Source organism: Parasteatoda tepidariorum, chromosome 9 (genome assembly GCF_043381705.1).
Source record: "Parasteatoda tepidariorum isolate YZ-2023 chromosome 9, CAS_Ptep_4.0, whole genome shotgun sequence".
NCBI lineage: Eukaryota > Metazoa > Arthropoda > Arachnida > Araneae > Theridiidae > Parasteatoda > Parasteatoda tepidariorum.
Window position 1 is genome coordinate 87,305,617 of NC_092212.1, and position 25,280 is coordinate 87,330,896.

At 28.8% G+C, this 25,280-nt stretch overlaps 2 protein-coding genes across 6 annotated transcripts in view; one reads left to right on the forward strand and one right to left on the reverse strand.

Annotated features, from left to right (window-relative positions):
* Window positions 1–11,155, forward strand: part of LOC107439730 (presenilin) — a 33,062-nt gene extending 21,907 nt beyond the window's left edge. For both annotated transcript variants that reach the window (XM_071184728.1, XM_071184727.1), the window contains exons 9-11: window positions 2,944–3,120; window positions 6,200–6,312; window positions 10,266–11,155. In XM_071184728.1, coding sequence (XP_071040829.1) covers window positions 2,944–3,120; window positions 6,200–6,312; window positions 10,266–10,421 — 446 coding nt within the window. In that variant the 3' untranslated portion in view covers window positions 10,422–11,155. The remainder of the gene's footprint in view (window positions 1–2,943; window positions 3,121–6,199; window positions 6,313–10,265) is intronic.
* A 1,189-nt stretch (window positions 11,156–12,344) lies between these two features.
* LOC107439727 (Regulator of G-protein signaling 7) overlaps window positions 12,345–25,280 on the reverse strand; it is a 79,241-nt gene continuing 66,305 nt past the window's right edge. For all 4 annotated transcript variants that reach the window (XM_043054088.2, XM_071184729.1, XM_043054089.2 and 1 more), the window contains 4 exons: window positions 24,599–24,710; window positions 24,433–24,525; window positions 19,172–19,266; window positions 12,345–16,010 (listed from right to left, as the gene is read on the reverse strand). In XM_043054088.2, coding sequence (XP_042910022.1) covers window positions 19,198–19,266; window positions 24,433–24,525; window positions 24,599–24,710 — 274 coding nt within the window. In that variant the 3' untranslated portion in view covers window positions 12,345–16,010; window positions 19,172–19,197. The remainder of the gene's footprint in view (window positions 16,011–19,171; window positions 19,267–24,432; window positions 24,526–24,598; window positions 24,711–25,280) is intronic.

Below are 25,280 nucleotides of genomic sequence, written 5' to 3' on the forward strand. Positions count from 1 at the left end.
AGTCTTGGTCAAAACTAGAACTTGGAAGACTCATCCCAAATGCAAAAAGAACTTGCAAGTGACTCAGCAAGTGATGTCACATTGGAAATTATCCAAAAACAACAAAGTTGGGTTCCATGCAAACTGAAGCCAAGAGACATTGAACGTCGATTTTGCATGAAAATTGATTCTGCTATTTAGAAACACTTTAATGGGAAGTCCTACCCCACCCACCATATTTGCCAGACCTTTCCCCTTCAGATTATCACCTACTCCAGTCGATGGCACATGGTCTGTCTGTTCTTCAAACAATTTACATTGTTTGAAGAAACCAAGGAATAGGTCGATTCGGGGTTATTCCCTAAATATGAAGAGTTCTTCCGACGTGGTATCCGAATGCTCCCATGGGGAAAAGTATTGTCTAGTAATGGAGAATACTTTGAATAAAAGATAATGTATCCTTTTTTCGCAATAAACTACTTATTTTTGATAGAAAACTGCAGAAACTTATTTGTACACTCGATATAATATTAAAATTTAGAATAAGATGACCGTTTTTCCATTTTTATTTTCTACAATTAAATAATTATAATTTGAATTTTACATAATTTTATTTCTCTATAATATTTTATACACCAAATATAGGTTTTTGATATTAATTGCCAAATTAAAGAGAGTAATGTCAAAATAATTCAAGAACATAATTGATTAATCACTTGCAATTTAATATGTGTGTTTATTTATTAATACTTCATATTTATAATAGCAAATAATTATCATTACACAAAGATTTTTGGGTTTTCCACAATTATTAAATACTATATCAAAAAGGGGGTTTTGATATGACAGTTCAAACCACGTAAAACCATCAATTGTCAAAACCTTGCCAACCCATTTAAATATCTCTGTAATCCCTTGTGTTTCTTTAAAATATTTTAGACATTGAAATTCATAGCATTTGATTTTGTTTTATATTGGCCTCTAAAATTAGTGGTAATCTTTAAAAGAACGTCATACCATGGAAGAAAATTTTCATCGCAAATTATCTTTTTCCTTCATTACATAATTTAAACTAGAAAAAGTGAGTTGAGACAAACCTAAAGTAAGGCATGAGGATTCAAATACTGAAAAAAAATTTTTTTAATACATTACAGAAAATGAATTTTGAAATGCTAACTTAGAATTACGCAATAGATAAGTTTTCTTCCAATAATTTGTTTGCATTTTAATATTTTCAATTATTTTTTTTCAGCAATTGAAACTTCTTAATTTACTCTAGGGTTGCCTCAACTTACTTTTCTTTCCTTTTAAATTTCAATTTGGTAATGAAGGATAAAGAGCAACAAAAATTGGTATGGTGTCCTCTTAAGGGGAAAAAAACATTCTAATAAATTATTTTCAAAATCAGGCTTAGGTTTTCACACAGAGTTTGACATCTACTTACACATTAAATGTATTATTTTTCCCAGATCTGACATATTCAAAAGCAGATTCTTTAATTTTAATTAACAATGCTAATAATGTTCTAAAAATTAAATTTATTTTTTTGGTCTTCTAAAAATTATGTTTAATGTAAATTTCAAATACTTGATATTGTCATTCAATTGAAATTTCTGGAAGTTTCCATCATAGCTAATTTTATAGTTGTAAGAAGTTTAAAGTTATATCATGTAAATTTAAGTCGACTTAATTCTTTTCTCCTTTTCTTTTATCTTTTTGTCTGATTTTTTATCCACTGTCCTGGTAAAAAACAATTTTTATTGTCAAAAATGTGCTTATTTTAAACCTTATGACTAGCCAATAAGGTTCAAAGTAAGTAAATTTGACATCTATCTTTATTATTTCTTGTAAAATGCTGCAACATTGTTTAATGTGTTAGATTAATTAAACTTAGAATATTATTTAGTACAAACTGCTTAGTTTAATTTTTAAAAAAAATTCTTTCAAGATATTTATTTATTTTTTAAAATTAAACTTTCTGCATTAATCTAGTTTTGTTCTTAATCGCAAGTAAGATGTATGGTGACTAACTACCTTACTGGTAGAACTTTATCCTTAAACAAAGTTTTAGTGCAAAATATCGCTCTTTTAGTAATTGTTGTATATTCTAAACTCTTCTTGTTAAATCACCCACTCACATTTATTTTCTTTTTCAAATTGCAATATTTGACATTATTTCTATTAAAATTGAACCTCCTTGCTCAGTATACATAGCTGAAAACTCTACTGGATTTTGCCAGTTTCTACTGGTTTAATAAAAATTCTCCCAGTTTTTGTGCATTTTAAAATATTCTCTAAAGTTTCCTAAAAAAATCCCTATTGAAATAGAATTTTTTGCGCAATTTATTGCTTGCCTGAAAATTTATATAAGTATTGCTATTATAAAATGAACCAAACCTCATTTATAGTAATCATTTAAAAGCTTACATCATGTTTTTAACTGCCCTGCAGTCGCTGCAGACCTTCACCTCTTAAACTACCCCACAGAAGAGAATTTGTATTCTTTTAATGCCATAGAAATAACAAAAACTATTCAAGCACACCATGAAATATGATTCAATAGAGGATACGACACCAACCAACCATTTAAAAGCTTTTCTTTTTATTTTGTTCTAAAATTTTCAGTTTATTTTTAGTCAGAGCTCAGTTTTTAAATTAATTGAAAAAATCTTTCAACCATCATTAATAAATTGTCTATTACTCTTCAAAATTATGATTTAACATAATAAAAAAAACATCCCAAGCTCATTTGATGTTGTTCATAAATGGTAAATATTGCAGACCATTTATAGTTATTAGTGTAATAAAGTTTTGTATTTTGTTGACAACGAAAATCCTTAAAACTCCCTATATGTAAAATATTTAGTACATTATGTAACAGTTATCATGAAATTCATATTATTTTGTAAAATCTACTGGATTTTTCCCTTATGTATGTTGAGAGTATATGTATTGAATTTGCAGAAAATACTGATGGTCTGAGTGATGCTCCTGAAGAAAATGGTCCCCATAATTTAGGAGGAGCGGAGACTTCGCCTGAAGGAAGACCACTTGGAGCGGGTGGGTGGTCTTCTCAAAACAGAAGTCAGTCTCTGCCTACTCGGTTGCCATCTCAGTGTGAAGGTCACGAAGAAGAGGAACGTAAGTTACCATTATTTTTCCCTGATTATTGTTAAATTCAACTGTGTCTTTACGATCAGTCCCGCAGCGGACTGATCATAAAGACACAGTTTCCAGTAAAACACTGAAATTAAGCATCACTGCCTGTGGTCAATAAGTGGGTGGTTCACCACTTTGATCAGCCTGTGTAGAGGCCGAGGATGCTCGGTATCGGTCCTCATTATACTATTCGACCATAAAGTGATCGACTTTGCGTACATGTCGCTGGGCTATGAAAGCAGGGGAACTATCTCCTTTTCAGAGGATCAAAATTGCGATAGCTGGTCTTCGGATCTTCCTCAGGGATGTTTTCCGAACCATTGCCAATAGCCCATTGTGCAGTTCAAGTGCGACAAAAATAAAATATGCACACCTGAGGCAGAATTTGTTTTGGGCTTTCTGCAATAAACTTCCCTAGCACTAATATTTTGCTTTAAGATACTTTTAATTATAACAATTACTAATTTAAAGTAACAAAAAGGTTTACAGAAGAGAGTATAAAATAAAAACTTTCAAATGTAAAAGTAATATTTTATTTTATTTTAATATTATAAGCAATATTCTCTATTTTGGAGGTGGAAAAATGCTCTAATTATTTCCCCCTTCAAATTTTGTAAGTCATTACACAAATTAAAATTCGTAAATAAATTAAAAATCGTAAAATCAATACAGTAACTCCCAAAATAATGGCAATGTGAATAGAACTCTTTAAAAAAGAGATACTCAAATAAGTGTATCTAAAATATAGTGTTCTTTAAAGGAAAGAAAGAACATCATTTCTAGAACGAACTATCTAACTTTCACGATTTTTGAATTTTTTATTTTATATTATTAATTTGAAAATCTAGCTGAAGCTAGTCATTACCAATTTTTTTTAAAAATCTCTACCAAGAATAGAAAAATCATGATTATTTCTTTTATCTCTAATGCACAAGAAAGGCATCTTTGAAAGAAAATTCTGCACTAAAAAAAAAAAAACATTTTTCATAAATTTATGCAAAAATGTAAAACCAAAATTTATCGCTTCCCAAACGAAAAATCTTTATGCAAAAACTCTGTAACGTTCTGAGACAGTGTGGCCGTGTCGTCACAATTCTGCCATAGAGTTATCTACCTACCTCATAATTTATATGTGTAATTATATTTATTGATCCTCATAATTATATTTATTTATTTAATGTGTAATTATATTTATTGATCCTCATAATTATATTTATTTATTTATATATTTTACTTGCAGTGTATTTGTTAACTAATTCAAAGCTTACTAATGAAATATTTATATTGTTAGAATGCAGGTATTTTATGTGTGTTTTTGAACTTAAGTCAAGTCTTTAAATTTGTAATTTATAGTGTTACTCATCTTGTTGGTGTTTATAAACTGGCTTTGAATGATCTGGTTTTTTACTTTCAGCTTAATTTGTGTTTTTGAACTGAGCTTAGATTATTAAATTTTGTTCTCATACTCTATGCCATAGATCGCCAAACTTTTTTGATCATCGACCCCTAAATAATTTTTCTAAATCTCCATCGACCCCTATAAGAGTAATTTTCTCTTAATTAAAATAAAACTCTATTAGATACTGTGTTTGTACATTTATTTTATGATTTTAAACATTTATTAAAGTAATATGACATTGTGTAACAATAGTTTTATGAAAAATATATTAATGTTGAAATTTAAGTACCTTAATATTTATTAAATAATAAGTAATTATAAATAAGTAGATATAATAAGTAAAGTAACTACAGATTTATTGCTTCTTAGTCAATAAGATGGGTATGCCTGGTGTTTTTTTGCAAGGTTCGCTATATTGGGTTCAAAATTGATCAATTTTAATCTTAAATCCCCTCGAAACTCCACATTTAATTTATTTCTATACTTAGTTAAGATTGAATTTACGTGACTGAAACCGGCTTCAACGATATAGGAACAATTTTAACTCATCACATTAAAAAAAAACAATGATTAATTTAATGATTTGCGATTTTAAAAAGATTTAAAATAACAATGAAGAAATAAAATCTTAATAAAGTAAACGAATAAAATAATAATGACATTTTCTGCTAGCATTTTTATATATGCTGATTATTAGAATAGAAACAATGGTCCTACAAACCATCTTTATTATTGAATATAGAATTTCTGTTGTATAGATGCTTTGAAACTTAAATTAATCATCAATACATATTTTTTTTATAATTTGTCTATTATTGTAGCTGCATTTAATTCCTTTCAGTGCAGGAAGAAGAAAAAAACATCAGTGACAATACAACTACTAGTTGTGTAAAAATATAAATTGATAGCACTGCTGGATATTTTAAATTATAGTGGTTATATAGATGCTTTAATTATTGCAGGAGCTGCATTTTTTCTCTCAATAGTTAAAATATATTCTTTTAATCCTTTAACTGTTAACCAAGATACTAATTGTTTTTTTGTTTTTTTTTGTAATGTGTTTGGCTAGGAAATTTTTGTATACAATTTCTCAAAATTTAAATCAGTTAATGGGTGAAAAAATGATCCAAAATAAAAAATTTTTATCTTGAAGAAAACAATGTATTTTAATGAAGCTCTTAGTTTTTGATACATGCTTTAAACCTATTTATCTGTCTGTCAGTTATTGATGTATTTTGTAGTTATTCCATAAAAAGTTCTAAAAATTTAATGTTTATATAATATTGGAAATATTATATAAAATTTAATGTTTATATAATCTCTTATTCATCTCTTATATAAAGATCTATTTCCAATATTATATAAACATCTCTTGTTCATCTCATATTCATTCTCTCTTATTCATAATATTGGAAATAGATGTTTATATAATGTTTAAAAGTGACCTTGTTCGAAAACAATTTTAATTTTTATAAGTTTAGTTTTGATTATAATTATGATTATAAAAGAAATATTGCATTTATTATTTTGAAAAAATATAAGAGTAGTAAAAAGCAAATCTTTACTAGGTCAGTGCATGTTCAAGGTTTAAGATATTTTTAGCTGCAAATGACTTTCAGTCAATTTTAGATTAGTATTGAAAAACTTATGTTACTATTTTAGGTGGTGTGAAACTAGGTTTGGGAGATTTTATATTTTATAGCGTGTTAGTGGGAAAAGCATCCTCTTATGGTGATTGGAATACAACATTAGCCTGCTTTGTCGCAATATTAATTGTGAGTATGAGTTTAGATATTAAATTGAAAATATTTTTGTATTGAATTTAATCGGTTGTTGTTTGTTTATCTATTTATTTATTTATAATTTTGATGCTTTTAAGCTAACTATTAGTTCGTTTTATAAGTTTTCTTAAGTATTTAACTGGCTTAAAGTAGTTTTTGCAAGATAATTTGAAAATAAAATAAGAATTTCCTCTAGTGTTTAACTGACGTAAGGCAGTTTTCAAAAGAGTGTTTTGGAAATGAAATAAAAAGCAGAGGAAAATAAAAAAAGAAATGATAAGTTAAAAAAGAAAGAAAAAAAAGAGGAGAGAAACATTGTTTAAGGGCATTAAACTTAAATTGAAGTTTAATTTCTTACTATGCATATCATTTTAACTCAATTAAAAACAAGTCAATTAAAAAAAGCAGAAATGTTTTGAATAAATTACTTAAACTAGAAATTTTGAATAAAATTTTTTAATTATCTTAATTTGTATTTTTTTTAAACCACAGGTTATAAATTTTAGTTTTGGTTGCGGAAAAACAGAATTTTTTTTTTTAATGCTATGGAACAATTTAAATTTTCTGTTTTAAATGAGCTTATATTTCTTTTACATATTTTGCCCTAAATTTTTTATACATATATATTTTTTAAATCTATTTTGCAGTCTCAGGACATATTGATATTTTCAAGTATATGAGCTTGTTTGTCCTTTAGTTATATCGTCAGAAAATTATCAAGAAACTTTAATAAATTCTGATTTTCAGTTTTTATGCATATACATTTATTTAAGCATATTTAATTGTTTGGCAAAAAAAAAATTTTTCACTGCGAATGTATTATTTACAAGAGGCATCCTTTTAAAAGTAACAATACCATTTTTTTAATATACAAAAAAAAAAAAAAAAAAAAAAAAAAAAAAAAAAAAATACTTTTGCATGAAGCTTCCTTTTAACAGACTTTTATTTATTTCCTACAATTAGTTCACATTCTCTTCCTATATCTTGTTCAAATTTTCAATCGCTAATAAAATACTTTTGTATTCATTCATTCAAGTGCAAATAAACTTGTAAACTTGTAACATTTGATGTTAATACGGTTTTTTTAATTCATTCATTAAATTTGATTGCTTAATTTAGTTTTATATGGGAGAAAATTTTTTAATTATTTAATAAAAAGTAACCAAAATAAGATTTTTTTTCCCTTTGTTGACCTAAGCAGCAATTGACTTTAATTTTTTTTATTTACATTACTTGTTAATAATAAAAATGATAAAAAATTTTACTTGGATATACTTGGTTTACTAAGATTTTGGCTGCCACTTATTAACTATTTAAGCATAAATTTCAGACTTGATAATCATGAGATAATATTTTTTAAAATTGGGACAAAAGTTAAAAGAATTACTGCAACTTAAAATATTTTCAAGAGAGAAAATATTTGAAATGTTTTCAAAATTCCTAAGTTCCCATAATTATCACTATGCAACAAGCATTTAGTTTTAGGTGAAATTTTTAAACGTACTACCATGTACATTCAATTTGTTTCTTGCAATTTGGTTAAAAAATAAAGGATCTATATTTACCATTTTTACCAACAAAATATTTTAACATACGCTGGCAATTTTGTATTTTATTATGTTCCTTGTAAGTTTAAAAACAAGTCGTAAATTTGTTACAAGAAATTTAATTGCAGGAGTGTCAAAAAATTTAAAAAAATGGTAACTATTTTATTTCTGATAACTAAAATTTTAAACAAACTTTTAAGTTTTAAAAATACAGAGCTAGAAATGCATACCTAACTATTAAAAATGTGCTTTGGTAGTTAAGAATGTGTTATTTAACTTGAGAAGAAATAAAATTAAATAGTTTTAACACTCTACTTTTTTAAATGCAGTTTGCACAACTATAATTGTAAATTTTACATAATCTTCATTTCTTTTGTAGAAACAATCATTAGAAACTTTAGTTGCCATATAAGTGCATTCAAACATATAATTTTGTGTAAAAAATTGCACCAAAAAGGATTTTTTTCAACCCAGCAAAAGTTTAACAAAAATTGATTCTTCTGTTGACATATATTTTTATTATGTTTCTGTATTTAAAATGTGGAGATTTCTTAATAAAATTTAAAATGTGAGAGATTATAATTTAAAATATTTTTTGAGGTTTTATGTATTTTTATAGAATTTCATATCTATGGATAGAAATTCTGAAAAATAATCATTTATTCCATAATTAAGCATAATAATAATTCATAAAATTAAACAGTTTAGGATTGCACCTTTAAAAAAAGAAAAATGAACTGAAGGTGTTTTCCTTTCCAATAATAAAACTTAACTTTTGGAGCACCTGCTTTTCTTCTTCTCAGTTTATGAATAAACCAAGTCATGCTTTAGACCTGGTTTACATTTAAAAAAATGGCTGGGCATGGCGCTTTTGCACAACATTATGTGCCCGGAATTAGATACGTTCATAAGGCTATACTGGGTCACTAAGAAATTTATATCAACTAAAATTTTAAGAAAAATTTCCTCTTAAAAAGTCTAGTAATTTCTTATTAAATTTTTATTTATTATATCTAAACTCTTTTTGCATTTGAAATTTGTTCTATTAATATTTGATTTACTATTTTTAATTCTTTCTAAATTGTGTTTGCGACATGGATGCCACTCTTCTGGCCTGGGGACTGAAATCTGTCTTGCAAGAAAATCAGTAGATTAAGTTTCATAAATTAATATCTTTTTTACTATTAGACGTTCTATTTTCCTTCAAAGTGTAGCAAATATTTTCTTATAAATAAAAATTGCATATTAATGTAAACATTGTTAAATATCATGATTATTACGAAATGATCTAGTTTTGAAAATAAGATCGAACTTCATCGCCTGCTTGCTTAAACAAAATGTGTACTATTGTATCAAAATTTTCTTGATTTTATTTTTCCTCAACGTTTTGAAATGCTGACCAATGTTAAATTGAGATTATTTTCTTTTTTAAATTTTTTTTTTATATAGATAGGACAAAAAGTAAATAATGATGAACTGAAAAAATAAGTGGAGATATGTATAGAAAAAACTAGTGGTTCCTTATTCAGTAATTGATGTAAAAGATGTGCAAGATTAACTGTTATTTTTATATTGTTTGCTGTAAAAAATTAATAGAATGAAGAAATAGTAACTAGTAGATAATTGGTTTAATATATGAGTCCTTATCATAGAAACAGGGCATGTGCACACCTGGAAAGTTATAAAAAATCATGAATTTCAGTATTGAACAAAATTTTTCATGATTTTAACTATTTTTTTAAAGAAATCATGGAAAGTCATGGATTTAGGTTGCCGAAAAATCGAATTCACCCCCACCCCTCTGAATATCTGAATTTGTAACAAAGTTCCCACTCATAGTCAAAATGTTTTTATCCTGTTCTTTAAAAATTATGGTGTTCTTTCAAAAAATGAAAGTAAAAACATTATTTCTATAGTGAATTGTCTTTTAAACTTCCATGATTTAAGCATTTTTTTTATCTATTATTATTATTTTTTTAATCAATTTGAATTTCTAGTTTAGACCTTTTTATATTACACTTACTTTTAAGAAGAAATAAAACAGGTTTAAATAACTACATATATGTGACTGTATTGTGTTACTTGCTTTTGCATTTTTTTCAGCTATTTTATTGCTTCAACTCTTTCTTTACTCTGTTTTTTTAGTTTAAAATCTAGAAATATGAAGACTCAGAGTATAACAGTTTTGGTTATAACTATCATTTCAATGAATGTTATCATAATGCTTCTTTAAATTTATTGTTGTGTTTTTGTCGGAGAAATTAGTAACTTCATTAAGTCATAAAAATTTCTTGAAATCAGTCATATAAAGTCATGAATTTGAAAATCTAAAATGTAGCAGATACCCTGTGACTTGTATTTACGATTCCTAATACAAACTATTTATTTATTTTACTCAAGGGTTTGTGCCTGACTTTGTTGCTGCTGGCAATTTTCAAGAAGGCTTTACCAGCTCTACCCATTTCCATCACATTCGGGCTCATCTTCTACTTCACAACCAGTTCCTTGGTTCAACCGTTTGCCGACAGCCTCGCAAGTGAACAAATTTATATCTAGTATTCCAAAACTTTCACCCCTGTGATGTGTACATTTTCACCATTTTGTGTGCTTAAATTATTCTATGTGTGTAATTGAAACAGGGTTGCCACTCCACCGGGAAAACCAGGAAAATACAGGGAATTAAAAAATAAACTAAAATAATAGGAAAAATGCCGGGAATTTTGATTTTTTTTTTCTTTGCAAACTGGGAAAATGCAAGGTAATTTTGTTTCTCATTTTCATCTTTTAAAAGAGGGTGGGCACTCAAAATTTTATCTATGGGGTATTTAAGGATGATATTCCAACTATACTAAACTATTTCATTTACTATATCATTATTAAGTATGTTTCTTTTTTTCTCTAAGTTTCCCCAGCAATTAAAACTATAGCCCAATATAGTTCACACAAGAGCACAGTTATTGTGTTTCCTCTTAATATATTGTGTATAATAAATATGTACATGGAAAACACATGTTTCCAGATTTAAGTAGCAGCCCTGTAAAAACCTTTTTATCTGTATAATTAGAAGGATTTTATGTGTATAATTTATAGCTTTTTATGTGAATGTGGTGTGGAAATGAAATTGTTTTGAAGTCTATATAAGCCATTATCATTTGATAGAAATTGATGTATCTATTAAAAGTCATTTAATAATTTGAACCACTTTTATCAATTTGCTTAAAATGTAGTTTGTAATGAAAAATTTTTTTTGTTTTCTTTTAATTTGAATAAATTTCTTATTTTTATTGTAATTTCGCTCTGTTTCTGTAAGCAAAAGCATTGAATTTTAAATGAATATTTTGTTGGATTCATTTAAAATTTTATCCTTTTCTTGTTGTTGTTGTATTCATTATATTGTAAAACAGTGATCACGACGACGTACCACAAAAGAAACTTTTTTTGTTCTCCCATAGCTAATTGAAAGTGTTGAAAGTTTGCATTTCGATAGTTTGATTTTTTTTTCAGCAATTGAAACTTTATGGCTTACTGTAGGTTTGACGAAGCTAACTTTATCTTATATTAGAAAGTATTTCATTCAGGTGGGGAAGAGAAATTAGTAACTTAGGATTATGCAATGGGGAATTTCTCTTCCTCTACTTGTTTGCCTTTTGTTATTTGGAAATTTTTTTTCTCACTAATTTAAACTTCATGGCTCACTCTGTTTATGCCTTTACTCACTTTTTCCTTATTTCAAATTTTAATATAGTTATGAAGGTGAGTTATGAAAGAGAATTTGCAACAAAAGGTTTTTCCTGTGGTGTAGCGTCCTCTTAATTGTTATGATTGTGCTGGGTGGCTACAAATGGAGCAATTTATAAAATCTGGAAAAATTATGAAATTTCAATTAGTTTCAGATCAACACTTCTTTTTTTAATCTAGTAAAGACATTATAAACATGGTGCGTAGCATTTTTCAAAAATACTTAAAGGTGCTTTTTTATTCGGGGTTTGTAAAAAGTGCTTAATTTTTTATTTGCTGTATGATTGTCATTCTAAATTACAAAAAAAAAAAAAAGAAAGAAAGAAATGCATGATTCTCACAATTTTCTCTGCAATATTTATCAGAAACTAGTTATTTTATCATAATCATGTAGTCTGTGAGAATATTTTTGAATTTTATTGATTTTATGTTTATAAATTAATTTTTATTACTGCACAGATCTTAATCATGATTTTTGTTTTTGTAAAGTGTTTAAAAATATTTTTTAAGTGCTTAAAGAGTACTAAAAAGGTTAATTTTTGTTAAAAAAATCTGGCTAGAGACCCTGGTTAAAGTGGCAATGTGCACCTCCACCATTATTATAATTCTCTTGACCTTGAAATTGTGAAACCTAAATTTGTATAACCCCTTTGGCCAACAACTGGCTGTTTAGGAATGCTTTATCTTACTCAGTTGTTCTTAATTATTTAATTCTAACAATTTTTACAGAAAGAAAAGAAGTCATTGTAAAAAATACTTTTATTTATAACATTTAAGATGATATGATTACAATTTCATCATAAGCAAACATGTAATTTATGATTTTTTTAAACACATTTAGTAGTATAATTAAAAAAATAAAAAACTCTAGTTTAAATATTATTCAATTATTGGCCACCAAAATTTTACATACACATTTCGAAACAAGAGACATAAATTCTTTACACCACAGTTTTGATTGATTCTTAGGCAAAATTTGTACCATTTAAGACAATTTATTACTTTAAAGTTTTTTCATTATAACCTAAGGTCAAACTATGATTTGAGATATCTTAATAACATTAATAATTTTCAATTAAACTTATTTCTTTTATGACCTAAATATTTATCATAGTCGCAATATTTTTCATTCTGTTGCAGTCAGCAAATTTTCAAAGCAAGTGTGGGCAAAATGTTATTCAATGACTTGTAATAATGATTAAAAATAATCATTATAATCTGTTACAGTTTTAAATGCTATTGCTGGGTGGCCATTTGCATTTAAAAATGTAAAAAGGGGTAGAAATTTAATGTAGTTAATTATTCATTTGTGACCACGATGATTTATATTGCTACCACCATGATTTATATACTATATTTAAAGCAAATAGATTTTCTGCACTCTGTTTTAATAATAAACTGGAAGAAATAAGCTAGAAAATTTTGCTATTTTTTAACTGTTTATAAATTAAGACTTTTGAAAGTGTGTTTTTTCATTTACGGTATTTTTTTTTTCTTTCTGAAATGTCCACTTAGAGAAATTAACTATGCGCCGGTAAATTAATTTTGCTTAAGTCAAACATTAATAAATTTTTTAAAAGTCTAATTTTTAACTGAAAATAATAAGTACATTTTAGTTCTTTGTTCATTTTAGTTCTTGTGTTCTTTGCTGTTATTTGGATTACCCTTTGGTTAGTCACCTGTTATCATCATTACCCCTTTCCCCCACCTCTGCAAAACCCTAGCAGAAAATTACTGCTTGTTATAGCATCGTTTTTTAATGCATAGGTTTTTAATATGCTATAACTCATACGTATTGGGAATATCTTCTGTAGGTGTAAATATTGCGACTAAGATATTTTTATTTTCTTTTTCCTTTAAAAAAATTCACATTAGAACTCTGACAAATAATATTTAGGAAACTCCACAATGCTATATCTAGAAGCAAATAATTGTCTTGAAAATGAATCTGGCACCACATTTTGGATGATTTATAACAGCTCTTAGAAAATGTACAGAAAATTCTTTTTTTTTCTTTTTTTGTTGATAAATTTAATATCTTGTTATGTGCTACTATATTAGGTACTTTATCACAGGTACTATAATATTTCACAAGTACTATATACTTAATTAATACACAATAAAATTTTTGATTTCTGCCTGTTAAGATTTTGATTGCACCATTTAAGGCGGAGTTGGCCAACTTTTTGCATACTCTGAACCAATGCTATATAGATTGAACCTTATATAGATTTTCAGTATACTCTCGATATCTCAAAGTTAAAGGGAAGGTCAGGATAGCCTGTTTGGTAGGTCACTGGGCCCATGTCCAAGATTTCATGGGTTCGATCCCCGCCGGCCAAAGACTCCCTGTGTAGTAAATGGTGACAGATGCACGTTAAATCTGCTGAGTGGCAAAGTTCTCATAACATGTTCCCATAAAAAATCAATACCTCTGGGGGTACTGATCCAGAAGTTTCCTTGTCTTCTTGATTGGTTCAAAATTACAAGGCTACGGAGTAGAATATTGATAGTCGTAACCCGAAATTGGGTCGGCTGTTCAAGAACAAATACATAAAATAAATTTTTTTTAAAAAACATTTAAGGGACACTAAAAAAATTACGAAATAACAAGTTCAGAACCAAATATGTTCTAAAAAGTAGTAAAAATATTACTTTAAAAAGTAGAGTCATAAACTTAAAAATAACTACGATTAAATATGGATGTACTGCTGATAGTTGACTATAAGTCTAAATACAACGATGATAATTTTGTTTTTAAAAGTAAAAGAAAAATAATTAAGTATTCGATAGAAAAGAATTGGTTTACAATGAACTTATAGTGTGATTTTTGTGGAAAAAAATTCTTTATATTTCTGAAAAAGATCAACATAGCAAGGTTTTAAGAAGAAAGCCTTCGACATAGAATTTCAAATTAACATTAGGTGGATGTCTAATGCCAAGGGGAAAAATATTTTTTTGACATAACAAGGTTTGAGAGTATACTGTAATTGACTAATTTTTTGTTAAAGTGAAGAGAAGCAGTGGTTCCCTTAATATCAGAACTAACTGAAGTGCCAATTTGTAATCATCCAATGTGCCATAGTTTGACCATCATCTCACCTTAAAGACATGAAGCATATCTTTTAACAGTAGATCAGTGTTTTTAACTCGAGCTTTCACGGGAATTTTAAATAATTGAGTTTTGATTACCAAATTGTTTGTGCGCATAATTATTGTGCTGATCAAAACAATAAAAAATTAATTTTTTGGCAGTATTAATTTTGTAAGATACATATTGTATTTTATTTAAACTATTTTGTAATGACAGTGACTCATACTTGGGGAAGCTTAAACTTTTTGAACTTATTTAATTAACGTTTATTTTAAATAAATTTGTTCTTAAAAGTAATACCTAATTTTTCATCGGGTGAAATATATATTATATATTTCAGCAGAGGATATATATATGTATATATTTAAATTTCATAGTTAAAAATGTAATTTTAAAATTTGACATTTAAAAAAAAGAAATTCAACTCATAAAATATTTAAAAAAACATTAAGATTTATTTTTAGAATTTATCTTAAAGTACATATATTCAGTACTAATCAACTACCAAATTTCACATCAATACGTTATTCATTAAGCAGATTTTGAAAAACCTGACCGTTTACTTGTAATTAAAAGTTTGGACAAAATCCACATATATAATTATCCACATAATAATAATCCACATATATAACATATATATATAATTTTTTGTTAAATTTTTCAAATTTGCCTTAAAACTTATCACAGTCTAATAGCTTTCCTTGTAACATAATTTAACAATAAATACCTCAATATGTTATCATCATCTAGTTTTAGATTCGAGATGTTTTTGAATTAAATATAATATTATAAAAATCTCATGTGATCAGAATCGTATATGTGGTCAACTAGTTCATGACTTAGATCGTTGTCAATCCAAAATGTGCTGACAGGCTATTTATTTTTTAAGGAAAAAAGTAATTTTATCCCATCATAAAATTTCCTAAAGCCAATGCATTTAACAATTTACAAAGAAATAATACGAGAAATACCGATAAAAATGGAGAGCACATTTTGATGGAAAATTTTCATTTGACAGCAAGTATTATAAAATTCAATAATGTTCGTTAAAATCTTTTGATGAGAAGGATTCGTCGGCAAAGAAAGAATCGTTTTCCGACTCGATATGAAAATGACGTCGATAAAAGTATATATAGTTGATAATCTCTTCTAAAAATGGTCGTTTTGTACAGAATATTTACAATAAAAAGAGCACAAGGAATTAGAAATGAATGACACATTGATGTCTAAAATGTCATCTAGGATTCTAAGCAGTTCAACAAATGCGATACTTATCTTCCTTCGGTGCGTTTTATTTTTCCTTCCAAGTCACTCTGCAATAATAAAACCAACAAAAAATATTAATATTTTTAGGTGCGCAAAGTAAAAAGTGAGCACTTTGAATAACTTTTGTTGGAATAATCGGATTTTCACGCACTAGATTGTTAATGAATTCAGTGAAATAATTTAAAATGGTATCAGATTTTAAAAATGAATTCCTATGTTTAAAATTCGATTTCGCGAGAACAATTCAACCCATTTTGTATTTTGTCATGCAAAATTATTAACTTTAAAATGATGTAAAAATTTTCATACCATATTATTTTACGAAAAATTTGATTGTTAAATAAAAAATGAAAACAAAAACTGGAGAAAGAGATTTCACTTTGAATTGTACAAGATTCATAAACAACCTGACATTATTAAATACATAAAAGTGAATTGGATGGCGATCGTGATTCGAATAAGTGATACAGTAAAAAAGATACTGGTTTTTAGACCCACTGAAACATTAAGGCTCGGTTGAGATGGGCTGACTCAGTGGAGTCTGATTTTCTTGTAATTAATGAAAAGAATTTGGAGATCAAAGATAAATCGGAAGTCGTCATCTTCAGAGAAAGGCATTTGTTCACATTTGGCTGTCTGGCCAACTATGATGATGATGAAATAAAAAATGAATAATTATTAAAATTAAATATTTTTTTTTCCTGTGGAATTATTTTTTAATCAATCAATTTTATAATAGTGTCCAAATATATTTCGATTCGCTTAAAAAGTTCTCAAGTATAGCGAAATACGCAGTGAGTGATATTAACATTAATGGGTCTTAACGTCCTCCAACAATTCATATCCCATTTTATCCAGCTAAAATCAGCAGGCTGAGTAGCTAAGACAGACTTCTAAACTCGGACTTGGCCCGGGGGGGGGTGTTAAAGTCTTTTTGACCAACAGAAGCTGCTCCTTCATGTGGCTTCCCAGACTGCTTCTTTAGCCAGATTTGTAAGTGCCTTACTTATGAGGGAGGCAGAAAGATCCTCCCTACTTGTAAAAAATGCTGTGTTCAACCAGGAATATGTTTACCTCGGACTTTCTAAGGTGGATCAGATCCCCCTTTTTGTTGTGGATTTTCTTGCGGTCAGCGGCGTCCTGGACCGTATCAGACATATGGTCAGATTTATTTATTTTTTATTTTATTGAAATTACATACATTTGCTGACTTGTGTGCTCAATATAGGCTTATAAGTCATTGTCAAGTAGAAAATACAGATAGAACAATTCAGAGAAAGACATCACAAAGAATACATCCAGGGTTACGGCGGGATTCGAACCCGCTACCTCCACGCTTAACAGAGCGTTTGGACCAGCGATACCGCTCGGCCAGGGAGGCCCCAGTCAGATTTAGAGGACATCTATTGAGGCTTAACATGCAAGACAAGGTACGAGACTACTACTTGTTGAGTCTATGCAACGTGAAGTTACTGCACTTAGTAGATCTAGATATCATTTTTGTCGCCTCAAACATTTAATCGTTTCATTTGTATATTTCAGTGCCTTCTTCTGTGTCGAAGCACGGAATGAATAAGAGAAGCATGAAATTTCGAATATGTTACAAAAAAAAGGGGTATGAGAAACGGGTACAAGGACTAGAAATAACATACCCATTTGTCAATCCTTTTTATTTTGTTTCTTTTGCATCTATGCGTTTCATTCTGTGTTTTGACATGGAAGAACGTACTTAATTATACAATCGAAACGATTGTATGCCTATTTATACGACATCAGTTGTGCTCTTTTTCCCATTTTTTTAAACTTATGTGCAGCAGAAATCTTTGTTTATTTGGAATTGGATCAATTGAAAAAATGAATCATACTAATGGTGGAAGACTCATTTAGGACTCTTTATTGTAAAGCACTATTAAAACTCTAAATGTATATATTTTCATTTTATTCATTCATTTGAAGCTTTAAAAAAATCACTATTATTGATGTTTGCGTTCTAAGATACAATCTTAATGATTCGGCCAGCACACCTTAAATAAATTAATTATCAGTGTCATTTATTAAATAAGTTTCGAAATCGGACCCAAGACGTTCTTTTTTCTCTAAATTAAATTACTTTTTTTCTTCGGAGAAAAGAGATTGGATTGGAATATCGATCTTTAAAATATAATGAGGTCAAGATTCCAAAATATCTAGAAAAGATGATCATGTTAGGTAGGACCCTATTTTTCAAATATATAAGTCCTCTCTAGGTGTGTGGAAAATATGAGCTTCATAGTTGGGCCCGGACAACTATAGTCTTTCGTGTTATTCTTTCTTATTAATTTCCTTTTCTCTGAAACGCTGAACTGCAGTAAGATTTGTAATAATGCTATTGTTATAGGAAAAAAATATTCCGTAAAGAGATTCCTGGTTATTTAATTCTAATTTCCTCAAATTCATTAAAATGTCATTTCAGAAGCTTTTCTAGTCACAATCGAAACTATAATTCGTTCACCAGGAGTTGACACTTGCTCCACCTCCTCGGACGCAGAGTTCATTTCAGCGAGGGAATAAAGAGGAGAAACATCTCCGCGCTTGAAATTGAGACAACCCTTAGGGCGTGTCAAACACAAGCAGGGACTTCTTTTTCAATCACTTACTTCGTTTTATCATCCGCTATTATACCTTTCGTTTCTCTAGCTAATTAAATATATTTTAAATTTAAAAACGGCTGTTTTCCCAGCAAAATGTCTCAAAAAGGACAAACTATTCACTCAAAAGAGAGAAATATCGTAAAAAATGGCGTAAAATGCCATCAAATTTATAAAATATTTAATATTGAAAAGTGCAGATAAAATTTGCGAAATAAATATTTTTGCCATTCGATCACCAAAATAGCAACCTTGTTCAGGATTTGCTCACAACCTTCTCCAAAAAACAGCGAAATAGTATCGTATCGTCGCATACCACGTGATGAAAGCGGAGCCAAGTGCTGGTGAACGAGCTATAACTATTTTCTCGCACAACAGAATGTGCCCTCTTTATAGATTGATAGAGCTATTAAATATTATTTCTAATTTATTGATATCTACCTAAAACTATCTTTATTTCACTGAGACATCTGTTATCTCTATTGAGAAATCTATTTTATTGAGATATCTGTTAAAAACTACCTCTATTGAGATAGCTATCTATTTTATTGAGAAAAAACATGAAAGAAAAGAGTGATTACCTTATAGGAAAAAGATTTGTTGAATGCTAGGAGGAAGATGGTTGTTCCTTTTTTGCACTGAATGATATTACTGATCGGATACCTTTTACGGAAGTCTAGTGAGAAAAAAGAATAGAGTTAAATAATATGTATAATATATATTCTTAAGATTTTTGTTAAAAAGGAAAAGTATGCACATTAGAATTGATATATATGAGGAGCAAACAAAAAATATCATTAAAATCTCACAAATTACTAGTGAGAAAGACGGAATGAAAGATACAAAAAACAATATGGTGGAAATTGAAGGTATTTCTAATGATCGTATCTAAATTGCTTTCTATTTTCTCCAGCAATCAAACCCTGGGGGTTCATGGGGCAGAGCGTTCGCCTTTTAATGAGGTGAACCGGGTTCGAATCCCAGCAATGACTGGTCGATGCGAATTCAGCATCCGGCCAGCACCGACCACTGTGCTAACATAAAATATCCTGAGTGGTAGACGGATCAAGGGTTAGAGTCTCCTTGCAGTCAGGCTAACCGTGGAACGTTTTCGTGGTTTTTCTCGCCGTGTAACGCAAATGCGGGGGTTAGTTCCATCATAAAGTTTTCCACAAAGGTCTCCCAATATTTGATCCAGGATTTCTCTTATGTTCTCGATTGGGTTCAAAATTACCGGGCTACGGCGTTGAACATCAGTAGTCGTAAGCCCAAAAATATTGGGTCAACGACGGTTATGAAATTAAATCAAACAAGTTTTGATATTTTCAGTTCGGCCTTGCTATGATGATTTGTCAGATTTTTATAACATTTTGTTTGTCTTTAGATTAAATACTAAGCTAATACTCTCAATATGTAAACTTTTATTTATTCTGAAAATACGTATTAAAAGTTGTCATTACAAAATACCCTGCATACATATACAGAGGCGCCCTTAATATAGTTTTTTTTTTTTAGAATCTTTGTCATCCAATCAAACAATACAATGCACAATGGGGGTTGTAAATGTTTAGCGTGATAGTAAAAGTGATAGATTTATTTTATTCCAACATATTTTTGCAGAGGTAGAAAAGTAAAGTTTTTGAGCGAACAATCCAATAAACCTAGCATTTTTGTATTCTTTTTTTTAAATGTTGAATGAATGCCTTTCTTCTATTTTGCGTACATATGGACAAATATTGATTATGTTTACTTCGATTCATTTTCAGGAACTTAAAAAAAAAAAAAACGATATTCAACTTATAAAAGTGTAATTGAAAAATAGGCGAAAATCATTCAAAAGAATATACATCTGATTAACATTTTTTAACAAAAAGCAAACGATTTTAAATCAAACGCGAACCACAGCTGATGTCATTGCCATGCGATCGTCAGCACATTTTGTTGCAAGATTAAATTTCATTAATTTGTTTTAAATCTGTTGAAAAGGATTATTCATTCTTTTTCTTTATTAAAACTTTGTTCTATTATTCATTAAAAGTTATTTGTGGGCTGTTGATTTTTGATGATGTTTAGTTACTTAATTGTAATATGTCTCATTTGGTGAAAAAAGATACTCATATGATAATTATAGCAACGATGATGTCACCAAAAATCGAATATTTCATAAAAGTGATCCCTATCAATGAATGTTACATTTAAACTAGACGAATTTTTTATCCTTCTATGGTTTGTTAATAGCCATAGCATTTTTTTTTCTTTCGAAAAGTGTTCTGTATGCCAAGCTTTTGATTTTAAGAAGTTTTGAGCTTTCATAGTGGTTGTTTCAAAAGCAAAAAGTTATTTCGTAACATGGTAAGTTCCGTTTTATTCATGTGACGCAACAGAAAGTGTAAAATCCTATGAAATGGGGCGAGTCCTATTTATTTTGTTTTTCTTTTGCATGTAAGCAAGTTCTTGTATTAACGAATAAATTTGTATTAGTGTCTTAAGATTAATGATTGAAGAAAAATTTTATGATTTTGGTTCACTTTCGATTTTAAGTCAATTTAATTTCTTTGTTTAAAGGTTCCTTCGTTTTCAAATACTTATTGGAGGCTTATTTTCGATTATCAAGTCAACGTTAATTCATTTTAATCACATTTGTTTTTTAGTTTTTTCTTCAATTTCATAATAATGTACCCCCAATCAATAATATTTTTTAGGATTTCTATTTTCCAATTTAGATTGATTTTCCACTTTTGATCACGATATTTGAGAGAATGATTTGCCCAGTACACTTGGTGGTGTAAATGAAAACAATAACTGGAGAAGGAGACGTAACTTTGAACTCTACAAGATTTATAAACAACACGATATTATTAAATAGATAAAAATAAATAGAATGAATTGGATAGCCCTCGTGATTCGAATGAGTGAAGACAATACAGTAAAAATACACTTCTTTTTAAACCCACTGGAAAAAGAAAGAGGGGAAGGCCGCGGTTGAGATGGGCTGACTCGGTTGAGTCTGATTTTCTTACGATTAATGAAAAGAAATGAAGATCAAATATAAATTGGAAGTCATCATTGGGAAATATTCAGAGGAAGGTATTGGCCCACATTGGACTGTCTGATGATGATGATGATTAACATTTTTGCACAGTTAAAGAAATTAAAATCTTTCAAATTCTGTTTTAATTCAAAATCTTGATTTTTTAACATCAAATGTGCTCTGGGTAATTCCAAAATTATTGTAATGGTTCAATTTACAATTATCCCTATACACAATGATTTATGAATAAATAAATGTTAGCATTATCATTTCTGATTTTTTTTAATGAACTATGCTCATTAATATGCAGTTATTGAAATTGTGATTGTAGTTAATAATGGGACATCACCAAAGGCGGCCTTATTATATCGACGTCAAATGAGTCTCCGTGATTGGCGCATTTTTGTAGTAATCTGATAAGTGCTATCTGGGACATGTCCCTGCTTCTAGCCAATCATAATCGAGGTAGGGAACAGCAAGTGAGGGATTAAAATCGTCAAAAACCATTTTATGTCTAGTCTTTGATCCACTTTTAAGCTTTATCAAACCTTCAACTTTTAAATAGCATCTTAGGGGATATTTCCGTATCGTGATCTGTTGCGCTAACTGCAACCGCCAAGGTGCCAAATAGATTTTAAACTTGCAAATTTTTGTTTAAAAAATATGTAGATGTTTGTCCGGGTGTGGGTATGAGTTAGTCCCTTTCTGTGATGTTTTTTTTTTCTTCCCCTTTCTTCTTTTTTTAGTTTCTCGCGGGCCTCTGCCCGGAAGTTCCTGTCTTGGCAATTATTCTGCCACAGATCACGATACGGAAATCTCCCCGACTTTTTTTTTATTGAGCTCTGTAATGATTGGGTTTATTTTAAAAAAAGTTTTTATTCGGTCTCACTGGAATGGCAACGCTTAAGAATAAAGCGTTCACGAAACAGCACGTTTTGACATGAAGGATCCACAATTTTGTGATCAGAATTAGATCTGATGCAGGATGAACTTCAAACCGCCACTGTTCAAGATCCCAGTCTTTCACGATGGCGTGACAGTTCCTGCCTTATCTACCGAACCATCACGTACATATTTTTTATACGTAATTTTTTCAAGGGGTCTAAAAATATATATTAACGGTGGTCATTGCAAAACACCCTATACATTAGGCGTTAGGTTTGAAAACAATATCAATCGTTTTTCAGAAATTTTGCAGTAGGGTGGTAAAAGTGGCACTTTGGGAATATCCCGTCGTCCATTTTCGCCAAACCCGATATTATCGCCAAAAAGGTAGCTTCTGGGACAATAACTGCAAATTTTTATCATATTTACTGTGTAATCCTTGACAACGCAAGTTAGATTTTTTTTAGCGTGTCAAAATATACTGTTTCCACCCATTGGCAAAATGGGTCTTGTTTTGGGTTTTATGGCGTGCGCACTTAATTTGAACGTCATCACACTTTTGAACTGTGTCCGAGAGTAATTGTAAACAGTGTTCATGCATCGTCATTGCATGCGTTGCTATGGAGACAGCTGCTGTTTTTTCTTTTCACTAGCAGGCATTTTTAATGTATTTACATAATAATAATTTGAAGTATTTTTATATTCTCTTTATTATAAATTTATAATGACTGGCGGTGATTTTAATATAAATATGAATACTGAAGAGGGAAAAGTATTTTGTGACGTCTTGAAACGCGTACGTAAGGCAGGATTTTAAAACATCAATGGAGGCAGCAACCCATGATGGTTTGAAATGTTGTGGCGTTTAACAGAGTCAATCTAGAAAGAAAAAGCATTTGGACAATGGATAACCAGTGATAAAGCGATCACAATTTTTTTTCAATCTGTTATGTATGTTTTCTTTTTTTACTTCGTTGCAAAATGATTCGAATTTTTTATTTGTCTAGCACCAAGAGAGAGAGAGCAGTTTGTTTGCACTTTAAAAGCTATCAAGGATTTTTGGCCTCCGAAATGATTAATAATAATATTTATGGTTAGATTCAAGAATAATTCAATGTGTAATTATAAAAAAATAGAGGTTTTTACTTTGTTTTGATTATTTTTCATTACACTTTTTTACTTCGCATTTTTAAACTTACATTGTTATTATTATTATTTGATAAATATAATGTGTTTAGAATGTTTATTTTGGAAATTGCTTTTCATTATGATGGTGCCTAAAGATTTACGCATTTACAGGTCGACGAGATAATCCGAAAAAGTCATAAATCAAGGTGATCCAGGCTAGAATTGATTGATTGATTCGTATATAGCTGACTTAAAATTTTACTAGTGTGAAATTTTACTAAGGTGTTTAAATTTTACACCTTATTTAAGACGGTTCCTCGATTCTAAATAATCTAAGTAAAATAATCTTCGTTCGATTTTAGCATTATACCCGATTTATAACACCCTTGTATTTCTTTAAATCGACTAATAACGTTTATGTTCAATGAAATTATTGCAGAAAAGTACGTGCCCCAAGTGCTTAGTACTTTAGTTTTTAAGTTGAGAGAAATTTATAATTGTTTAAATTCTTTTTTTTTTTCCATTTATAGTTGCAATTGGAAATGTGTAAAGAATATTTACAAAATTTTTATTTTAAAAATAGCAACTGGAAGTGTTTATAAAGAGTTCAAGATGAGAAATTTAAGAAAATTGATATTTTTTTTTCGTTTATAGTTGCAATTGAAAATGTGTAAAGCAATGACATGTTCAAGAATATTTTATAAAACTTTTATACTAAAAATAGCAACTGGAAAAGTTTAAAAAGCTTAAGAATAATTGACAGCGTATTTAGTCATTAGAAAGCTCTAATATATTTACCTTCTTCTTCATTCCATTCAAATATTCTTTATACATTTCGGATCTCAGATATCGAGAGTATTTATCATCCTTCATTAATTGATACAAATGAGCCTGGAAAACAACAATAAAAAGAGATTATTTATGTCACTCCATTACACAGAAATAAAATGTTCTTTTTACTCACAGCGGCTTCTTCGAATGTCCACCTGTCGGGATTCTCGATGTTCTTTTTGGTAATCTCATAGCTCTTAGAATCGATATTAATCGCTTCTTTAGCATCTATCTCCAAATACAGACTGAAAAAAAGAACAAACATTTCATACTATTTAAAAGCGTTCTCAGAAGCTCTTTTGCCAAAATGAATAAACAAATAAATTTAATTAAATAAATAAATAAACTAAATAAATAAATTAACTAAATAAATTAATTAAATTAAATAAAATAAATAGAAAAGAATTCTAAAACAGTTATAAGATAATTGTAGTCACTACAATTAAAAAAAAGTAATTGTGGTGGTAGTTAAACTACATTTGTAACAAAGTAGTTGTTGTAGTAAACGACGAAGATAATGTAGTTTTTCCAACTACTGGTTCAGACTAATTGTAACAAATACACAAAAAATAGCTTATTATTCCGGATGTATAACAGTTTAAAAATGGGAGAAAAAAAACTTTACCAAACAGTCATGACTAACTATTACAAATATCAGGGGTCTGTCCAGACATTTTGTGAAAGGTCCGTTTTTCGTGAAATTGTGAAAAAATTACTCACATTCTTTCAACCAGGGTCCGCTTTTATGAATTTGTGCAAATAGGGTCCGTTATTGCAAAAAAAAACTTTTTCAAGGAGTTTTTAAATTGTAAAGA